Source organism: Theropithecus gelada, chromosome 11 (assembly GCF_003255815.1).
Source record: "Theropithecus gelada isolate Dixy chromosome 11, Tgel_1.0, whole genome shotgun sequence".
In the NCBI taxonomy this organism is placed as follows: domain Eukaryota; kingdom Metazoa; phylum Chordata; class Mammalia; order Primates; family Cercopithecidae; genus Theropithecus; species Theropithecus gelada.
Window position 1 is genome coordinate 67,597,279 of NC_037679.1, and position 10,296 is coordinate 67,607,574.

Here is a 10,296-nt window from a genome sequence, read left to right on the forward strand (position 1 = left end):
AGAAATCATAGCCCGTGACACCCAGAGAAGTTGAACGATTTGGTCAGAGCCACGCAGCACACACAGGTATTCCTCTTCCACCCTCCTGCTGTTCTCGGCAGGCCTGGCTGGGCTGAGAAAGGGAGGGCCCTTCCCCACTGAGTGAGACAGAGGCCATTGTGTGTGATGACACCCAAACCTCGGGGGCCCCCTCTGGGTGGAGGTGGGGTCGGTGGAGGGGAGGGGCTGCAGAGGATGGCCCACTGCCCCCCAACCCCAGGGACCCAGCACATGCTCCCAGCCCCAGCCACATCTGGATTCCAGCTGGCAGCTCCTGAGGCCCAGGGTGCGGGGAAGAAGTCGCTGCAGGAACTTGCCATCAAAGACCAAGAGGAGGTTGGTGGGTGGGGAGACAAAAGGCAGAGGCTGACTGCAGGGCCAGGGCTGCCTCCTACCCCCGATCCCAGCCAAGGGTGCGGTGAGGGGGGCATTGTCCATGAGACCTGTCCCAGTCCTCAACCACCTGCAGGGCAAACAGAGAGGTGAGTGAGTCTCCCATGGCCACAGTAAGTGCAGAGCTGGGCCTGGAACCTGGGTCTGTGTGGCTACAAGTCCAGAGCCGGTGCTCCACTGCTGGGGACATGAGTTCCAGCCCATTCCTCAGGAGCACTGGTCTTTCCTTTCTTTCCCCATCAATCTGTCCCTTCAGCCTCCAGGGCTGGGCTGATGTGTCTCCCCAGAAAGTTGTCCCCATCCCCATGCAAGAGCCTCTCCCCAGCAGGCTCATTCCCCCCAGTCCCCAAAAACTGGTGAGACTTCAGGCCAGAATAAAGGTTTATTGTGCTGGTGCATTATATCTCAGCACCTGGAGAGCTGTGCAGAGGTTGGGGGAGCCCCAGCTGGAGGGATGAGGGAGAGGACCCCCGCCAGAGCCTCCCTGAAGCAGGACGGAGCCCAGGCTCCCTGTCGAGGACTGACAAATATTGTGGACACAGGCTGCCAGACAGTGTGTGAGCAACGGGGGGTGGCCAGGGCCCCCCTGCTCCAGGCTGGGCATCAGAAACCCTCCCCCAGCCCCTCGGACTCCCCCAGGGTGGAGGTCCATACAAACACAGGCCCCCAGCTTCTAGGCTGCTTTGGAGGCCAGATAGGAAGAGTTCCATTCATTCACCCCATCCCAGCAGCAGTAGCAGGATGAGCAGCTCACCCCCAGGGAGGGCGTGCTTGGGGAGCGCTTGAGAGGGTTTAAATGCCCTACACACCACATCCCTAATCCTGGACCAACCAGAAACAGGGGGGCACCTTCAGGAAAATTAAGAGCTGTATTTTCCAGAGTGGATGCTGCAGGATTTTACCCTGTAGCTGTTTTAAAAAGCAGTTTGGGCCAGGTGGCTCGTGCCTGTAATCCCAGCACTTTGGGAGGCTGAGGCAGGTGGATCACCTGAAGGTCAGGAGTTCCAGACCAGCCTGGCCAACATGGTGAAGCCCCATCTCTACTAAAAATACAAAAATTAGCCGGGCGTAGTGGTGGGACCTGTAATCCCAGCTACTGAGGCAGGAGAATCGCTTGAACCTGGGAGGTGGAGGTTGCAGTGAGCCAAGATTGCACCACTGCACTCCAACCTGGGTGACAGAGCAAGACTCCGTCTCAAAAAAAAAAAAACACCAGAGCAACTATTGTTTCCGAAGAGTGCCTCAGGGAATCTAGTTTGGGAAATGCTCATTTAGGGACCTGTCATGATGTATGCGGGGGTCCTCTCACAGAAGTGTCCTAATTAACCACACCCACTTCTGCTGCTGGAGCTCTAAGCACAGGCAGAATAACACTAAACTATTCAGGATTGAAAGGACACAAGAGGGGGATCATTTGCAGTTCCAAAATATTGCTTCACGCCAGGCTGCATGTTGCCTTACAAACGCTGGGCATCTCAGCGTCTGTCATCCAAACTCTTCCAAAACTCCCACTTATTCTTTGCTCCCTTGATGGAAAAGCAGTGATGTTTGCCCCAGGAATGACCTGTGACATGATTCCCGGTTGATGTGGCTGATTTAGTGGACTGTTTTTTGTTTTTGTAGAGATGGGGGTCTCGCAATGTTGCCAGGGCTGGTTTTGAACTCCTGGTCTCAAGCGACGTCTGGACTTGGCCTCCCAAAATGCTGGGATTACAGGCATGAGCCTCTGCACCCAGCCTCGAGGGATGTTTTATCCTGGCTGTCACAGGGACACATGCCCTCCCTCACCTTGTCAGGGGAGCTGTGCTTTAGGATATAGCCCTTTGAGGCTGCAGAGGTGAAGGATGATGGCACTTGGTGAGATTCCTCCGGGGGACCAGCATTTCTGCCTGCTGTAGAATCAGCACATGCTGGGATTGGCACCACAAGGTGGCCAAGGAGGGAGTCTCAGGAAGCAGTCAGGGCTGAAGGTGTTTTCATGCCCAGGGAGGTGACCACTTGGGGCCCCGACAGTCAGGGCTGGCAGCCCGGGAGGACTATTAGACACTAGGGTGGACGCTGCTGCAAGCACAGGGACTTTCGGAGGGACCCACTGGTCCCTGGGCTTCCTGGGCTAACAAGAGAGACCCTTCCAGCTCCCCTTGGCCCTCACCGGCCACCTCAGGCACCCCTGAACACGGCTCCTCCTGCGCCTCTGGTGTCTCCACTGGGACCCCATGTCCCTGGACTTCCTGGTCCCCCTCCTGGCTGCCTTTCTCCTCTTCCTCCGCCCCCCTGCCCTCCACCATCCTGGCTCCCTCCCCACCGCCCAGTGCAGCCCTGGTGGGGGACTTGAGGTTCTGGGTGGCGGCCAAGATGTCGGCCTGGAGCTGCCGGGATGAATCCAGGGCTTCCTCGGGCCGGCTGTCGGGGGCTCTGTCGGGGACCTCACTGAAGGCCCGGGGGCCCCCGGCCCGGTCACTCTGGTCCACGTACTTCTTCTTGGGGAAGGACGACGGGTAATAGGCCGAGGCCTTGTGCTTCTGCCGGGTGATGACCGCGGCACAGACGATGAACATCAGCAGAAAGGCCAGGGAGCCCACCACAGCAATCAGCATCACGTACTGGCGGAAGAAGTCCACGATCCCATCCAGGAAGTTGGTAGGGGGTGACGGGCCCCCCAGGCGTGTGGGCTGGGGCCCCAACGATGTGGGGCTGAGGGCCGGGGTCCGGGGTGGCGGGAGGCTCGGGGAGGAGGCCGACGAGCCCTCGGCCTCCCCACTACCTGCCATGTCCTCCAGGAACGCAGCCTTCAGGGGCACAGAGCGGGTGTCGGTAGCGGGCACAGACCCCAGGAGCAGCAACAGAGCGATGAGGAGGCTGGGGGCTGCCGCCGAAACCATGGTGCCCCCAGGACCTGTGAGACAGGAGGGAGGAGAGAAGTCATGGCGGGAGTCTAGAGCGTCAGGATTCAGAAACAGGCTCACCAGCCCCCAGGAGGAACAGGGAGCATGAAACACCTTCCTGCAAGTCCCTTCCATTCCCGGGGCCTGAGCCCCGTTGGTTCAGGTGTAGGGTACAGATGTGCTCCCCCACTTCCCTGGAGGTCCCGGAGGGCAGAGGCTGAATCTTATTCATCTTGGCCTCCTCAGGGTTTGGCCCCATATCTGGTATACAGTAAGTGCTCAATAAACATACCCCGACTGACTTGGCTGAATTAATAATAATAACTTACACTTCCATGGCTTTATGTGTCAGCCACTATTTTAAGTTTCTTACATGGAATTTCTCAATGAATCCTGATCACTGCCCAGTGTGGGAGGTTCTATGATTAGGCCCATTTTGCAGATGAAAAAACTGAGGCTGAGAGGGACATGGTGACTTGCCAGGGAAGAGCTGGGTCTGGGCCCAAGCAGAAAGGGAGAAATGATGGCAGGGCGGAGTAAGTGAGAAACCGAGTGAGTGACTGAGGTCGCTGAGTGATACCTCACCCCCTACCCACAACCCCGGGACCCTTCCCTCCAGCCCCCAGCCCCTCTGTGGTCCTGTTCCCCTCAGGGTCTCGTCCCCATGCACTGGGCAGCCAAAGTGGCTCCACACAGCCACATCCTGGTGGTTCAGGGGCTTTCTCAAACCTTCCCCCAGCCCAGCTCTACCTTATTCTGCAAAAGATTCCTAGCTGGGCGAGCACAGTGGCTCACACCTATATAATCCCAGAACTTTGGGAGGCCGAGGTGGGCAGATCACCTGAGGTCAGGAGTTCGAGACCAGCCTGGCCAACATGGTGAAACCCCATCTCTACTAAAAATACAAAAATCAGCCGGGCATGGCGTCGTGCCCCTGTAATCCCACCTACTCAGGAGGTGAGGCAGGAAAATCACTTGAACCCTGGAGGCAGGTACAGTGAGCCGAGATTGCACTACTGCACACTCCAGCATGGGTGACAGAGTGAAAACCTATCTCAAGAAAAAAAAAAAAAAAAAAAAAATTCCTAGAGTTTGAAGCCTCCAGGTCTCTGTGCTAGACAGTGGTCATGGATGCCAGGGGCATGCATGGACAGCGCCCCCCCCGTGGCTGCCTCACCCCCAGGCTCCAAGCAGGAGCCAGGATGGGCCCCAGGGTGGAGAAGTCCTGGTTCCCGAGACAAAGCTGAGCTGCGGATGCGCCCCACCCCCACTAGATGGAAACCAGATGAGCCGGGGGCCTCCCTGCCCTGATGGAAGGCTGCTCCCGGGTGAACCCCAAGACCCCACCTGGCCCAGACAGCCCAGCTGATGAATTAATTCCTCATAGCCAGAGTTGACAGAGGAGCTGAGTTTCAAAACACTAACTCTCCAAGCCAGTGTGAGCTGGGGGCTCCCAGCTGCTCAGACAAACCCAGGGACAATTCACTGTGCTGTCCACTGAGAACCCCTGCCCAGCCCAGCAGAGGGCTCAGGTCCCGGAAGCTGGCTTGGGTCTAGAAGCTCCAACACAGAAGAGCCTTAGGATCGCCTGTCCTGAGGCCTGAGGGGACTGAGGTGGAGAGACAGAGGCCCAGAGAAGGCAAAGGGCAGGCCTGGGGTCACACAGCAAGTTCCGGGCTGGAGGAGGAAGTCAGGTTCCCAAGGCCTTGGCTGTGGTCACATCTCTAGCACCTGGGCCTCAGGACCTGCTTGGTGAAGCAGAGGACGCTACCTTCCCCACAAGTACCATGAGGATTCTGAAGGTGAGGTAGGAACCAGGATGGGCCATTTAGGGGCTTGTTCCAGGTCACCTGAGGCTTCTCCGTGACACGGCTTTCATTGAAATTAATTGCATCAGCTGGGTGTGGTGGCTCATGCCTGTAATCCCAGCACTTTGGGAGGCTAAGGTGGGAGGATCACCTGAACTCAGGAGTTCAAGACCAGCCTGGTCAACATGGCAAAATTCTGTCTCTACTAAAAACACCAAAAATTAGGCCGGGCGCGGTGGCTCAAGCCTGTAATCCCTGCACTTTGGGAGGCCGAGACGGGCGGATCACGAGGTCAGGAGATCGAGACCATCCTGGCTAACATGGTGAAACCCCGTCTCCACTAAAAAATACAAAAAAAAAAAAACAAAACTAGCCGGGCGCGGTGGCGGGCGCCTGTAGTTCCGGCTACTCGGGAGGCTGAGGCAGGAGAATGGCGTAAACCCGGGAGGCGGAGCTTGCAGTGAGCCGAGATCCGGCCACTGCACTCCAGCCTGGGCGACAGAGCGAGACTCCGTCTCAAAAAAAAAAAAAAAAAACAAAAAAAACACCAAAAATTAGCCAGGCATAGTGGCGCACACTTGTGGTCCCAGGTACCGAGGAGGCTGAGGTGGGAGAATCACCTGAGCCCGGGAAATTGAGGCTGCAGTGAGCGGAGTTGGCGCTGCACTCCAGCCTGAGTGACAGAGCAAGAACCTGTCTCAGAAAAAAAAGAAAACAAAAAACAAAAAAAGAAATTAATTGTGCTGATGTAAATGTGAATAAACTGGCTTAGATGGCAAAAACAATTTAAAAATAATTCCAGGACATAAAAAGAGGCAAAATTGGCCAGGTGTGGTGGCTCACACTTGTAATCCCAGCACTTTGGGAGGCCGAGGTCGGAGGATTGATTGAGGGCAGGAGTTTGGGCAACATAGTAAGACTCCATCTCTACAAAAAAAATTAAAAATGAGCCAGGCCTGGTGGTATCTGCCTATAGTCCCAGCTACTTGGGAGGATCACGTGAGCCCAGGAGTTCAAGACCAGCCTGGGCAACATAAGGAAACCTCCGTCTCTATGAAATATATTAAATTATTTCAATTTTTTATAAAAGAGACAACACTTCTCAGGGACTCATTTTATTTTATTTTATTTTATTTTATTTATTTTTTATTTTTTTGAGGCAGAGTCTCGCTCTGTCACCCAGGCTGGAGTGCAGTGGCCAGATCTCAGCTCACTGCAAGCTCCACCTCCCGGGTTCATGCCATTCTCCTGCCTCAGCCTCCGGAGTAGCTGGGACTACAGGCGCCCGCCACCTCGCCCGGCTAGTTTTCTGTATTTCTTAGTAGAGATGGGGTTTCACCGTGTTAGCCAGGATGGTCTCGATCTCCTGACCTCGTGATCCGCCTGTCTCGGCCTCCCAAAGTGCTGGGATTACAGGCTTGAGCCACCGCGCCCGGCAGGGACTCATTTTAAATGAGCTGGTCGCTGAGCTGGTTGCCCATGCTTTCCTCACGGGTACTCATCTAAGCCCTCTTCATGCCTTTAATCCTACAGGAGCCCTGGGGCAACTTCATCATTTCCATTTTACAGATGAGGAAATGGAGGTTCAGAGACAGACAGTTACTTCCCCAAAGACACACAGATGGTGAGTAGCTGAGCTGAGATCTGAACCTTCCTCTGTCTGATCCCAGGAGTTTACACGCACATTCACACACACCACACTCATACACAGCCATACACACACGCACACTCACCACACACACAACCATTCACACATGCCACACACTCACACACACACTCCCATACGCATCCCACACATAATCATGCACACACATGCCACACACACACACCCATATACACACATGCACAGACTACACATACAATCATACACACACATGAACACACACCACACATAACCATGCACACACATGCCACACACTCACACCCATATACACACATGCACATACTACACACGCAATCATACACACACATGCACACACACCCCACACACAACCATGCACACACGCCACACATACCTATATACACCCCACACACCACGCACACACATGCCACACACATACACCCCTAAACACACATTCACATACTACACACAATCATACACACACGCACACACCACACACATGCATACACTCCACATACAACCATACACACCACACACACCCCTACACATCCACACACACCTGCACACACCACACACTGTGAGCCAGGAGTGGCTCGTTCCCGCTGGTGGACATCACCTGTCAGAGGCTAAATGAGGAAAGGCCCCCTGCCCTCTCTGGCACCTGTTAGCAAAGCCTCCTACACACAACCTTGAGCTTTGGGGTCTGTGACCCGCCAGTCACCTCCCTGACTCCCACCCCCAGAAAAGCCCAGGAGACAGCTTTCAGGGCAACAACTACCACTTCTCACTGCAGAGGGCAGCTGGGACCAGTGGTGTCTGGAGACCCACTCCAGTTCTGGCTGGGTCAACGATCCTGGCATCATCGCGTCCAGCTCTGCGGTCACACACACACCCGGCTCCTGTGGGCCTCACTTTCCCCATCTGTAAGTTGGGAAAGGGTGACCACAGGTAGCACCTCTCAGAGCTGTTAGGGACACATGAGACAACTTTCAGGGAGTGCCTGGTGCGGAGGAGCTGAGCCCCGAGGAAAGATGGGGTCCGCGGTAGCTGAATTCCTTCCCTAGCCGAGCTCCAGGTTCAGCCAGCAATTTCCCACCCTGAGCCGACGAATGAGCACCGTTGCCGGATGGGAACATGCGCTCACTGTCTGCTCCGGCCACCGCCCAGGAAAAGACCGACCTTTTCACCCCGTTCAGTGAAACCTCCTCAGCTCTGGCCGCCGAGGAATGCGGAGCCAAACACACACGTGCACACACATACACATACATGTGCACACATATACCTACACACACACATACATGCAGCACACATACACACGAAGTCAGAGGCAGAGGGCAAGAAAGGGGAACACGCAAACTGCCACTGGCTTTTAAGGCTGAGACCCTGACTCTCAGAGTCCCTTGCACCCCACAACCCCTCCTGGCTTCCAGGAAAAGGTGGGGGCAATGTGTGGAGGACCCAGCCCCACCTGCAGCCAGCAGAGCCTCAAAAAAGATGGCTGTGTGGCCCTGGATGGCCCCTGCCCTCTCTGGGCCTCAGTTTCCCATCTGTGAAATGAAGCACTGTCCTGGACAACTCTGAAGGCATCATTCTGCCTGCCAGGTACCTCCTACCTCCCCACTGGACCCTAATCTTTTCAAGGACTCAGAATCTCACAAGCCATTAGGAGCTGGGGTCAGGCCCAATGCTTCTTGCTTCACCCTAGAGGCAACTCAGGTCCAGAGACTGGAAATAGCCTGCCCAGGTCACAGCAAGTCAGGGGTGAGCCTGGCAGAGCCCTGGACAGAGAAGCCTGTCTTGGTATATCCCAGAGGAGGTCACTTCCCGGCTATGTGTCCTTGGGCTGAGCATGTCACCTCTCTGAGCCTCAGTTTCCATATCCGTACGATGGGGATAAGAGCCACCTCCCTGGACTGCTGTTAGGACAAGATGCGGCCGTGCCTGGCGCATAGTGGGTGCCAATTAGCAGGTACCACGTGATTGCCCAGGATTCCCCGCCTGGAGACATGTCAGACAGGGCTGGCGGTGTGTAAGTGTGACAAATGCCCTAAGACGGTCCTGAGTATGTGGAGGAGTGCACATCCACCCCTGAGGCCTGGGGACCCCAAGACTTGAAGGTAGGGGGCCGGGGGCTGCCCCACCCCCATCCAGAGACTGGTGGCCTTTGGGGGAGGGGTGGCCCTTGGAAACCTGGCTTCAATTAGTGGCCTTGTGTGGGGGAGGAGGTTCTAGTTGGGGCGCTGCACAAGCCCCTGACCCCAGGGCCAGCCGAGGACAGGGACCTGGACCCCTGGAGGTCTGGATGGGCACAGCTCCCCTCCACACACACACACACACACACACAGCAGCAGCAGCAGCATGGACACACAATATAAAGACACACAACACGGGCACACTGACTCACACAGCACCGAGACACCCGACAGCGCTCTCATGGCCCATGCACACAATACACAGAGAACACACACGGACACACAACACATACACATACACAACCCCCTGACACACAGCCGATCCCCACACACAGGACAATACCGTCCACATCACCCTCACACGGATCCTGGAAGCAACAGCCTGGCGTCCACTTGCAGAGAAGTGGAGCAACACACCCCCTACACCAAGGCCCCAGCTGCACACACACAGCACCCTGGCCCACCCCGGCCCACCGCAGCACCGCACATGGGACTCAGATTCCACCACACTTGTGCATACAACACCAAACACACACTCAAAGCCCACACACACTTAGAGAGGTCCCCCAGAGTGCCCCGACAGTCCCCAGTCCCTAAGCTCCAAGACAGCCCCAAGCTCTCAGGACAGAGGAGGGGACCCCAGGACTCACCAGTTCCTTGGTGCACAGGACTGGGTGCTCCTGCCGAATGGAGCGAGAGTGGGGGCCTGGGCTGGGAGAGACAGTCCGTGCTGGTGCCCGGGGCTGCTCTGGGCTGGCGCCTGCCCGCCCTCCCTCCTCCCGTCCCTCCTCCCGTCCCTCCTCCTTCCTCCCTTCCCGGCTGGGCCGCAGGGCCAGCTTGATTTCATTAAGAGGGTTTGGGGTGGGGACAGGGGGAGGGGAGGGGCTACTCTCGGGCCACACGCAATCCCACCCTCGCTCACACTCCCGCTCTGGGGAAGACCAGATGCGGCACTTCCTCCCTGACCTCGGGTCCCCAGGGCAGGCTGAGACAGACAGACAGACAGACAGACAAGGCTGTCCTGCAGCGCTCCCCCAGACAGCGAGCTGGGATTCTGCCCACCCTGCTCCCCAATACCCTCCAAAGGGGACAAGGTCAGGAAGATTCAGAGGCCTCTGCAAGTGGAAAGGAAAATTCCCCGTCCTTGTGTGGCTCAGGCTTCCAGGCTCAGGGTGCAGCGAGGAAGCTGGGATTAGTTTTAGAGAGAGGCCTGATGGTGGGTCTGAGCCTGAGACAGGGAGCCCAGCTCTGCCCTTCCCTCTCCAGACCTCAGTTTCCCATTTGTAGGGATGGGTGGGAAGCTTTCTGGGCTACCTCTGACTCTGATGTTCTGGGATCTGTGGCCTCACAATGTCCCC

General features: G+C 56.5%; 1 protein-coding gene across 1 annotated transcript; it reads right to left on the reverse strand.

Annotated features, from left to right (window-relative positions):
- Positions 1-795: 795 nt before the first annotated feature.
- On the reverse strand, positions 796-9,930 carry TMEM119 (transmembrane protein 119). The gene is made up of 3 exons (XM_025403780.1): positions 9,861-9,930; positions 9,589-9,649; positions 796-3,328 (listed from the first exon to the last, which is right to left on the reverse strand). Exon 3 carries the CDS (start codon positions 3,312-3,314, stop codon positions 2,472-2,474), a length of 843 nt encoding a protein of 280 aa, XP_025259565.1. The 5' UTR covers positions 3,315-3,328; positions 9,589-9,649; positions 9,861-9,930; the 3' UTR covers positions 796-2,471.
- Positions 9,931-10,296: the final 366 nt, after the last annotated feature.

What these genes read in the sequence shown, in the direction of transcription:
- TMEM119 (XM_025403780.1), bottom strand. Translation starts at nt 3,314, where the DNA reads ATGGTTTCGGCGGCAGCCCCCAGCCTCCTCATCGCTCTGTTGCTGCTC.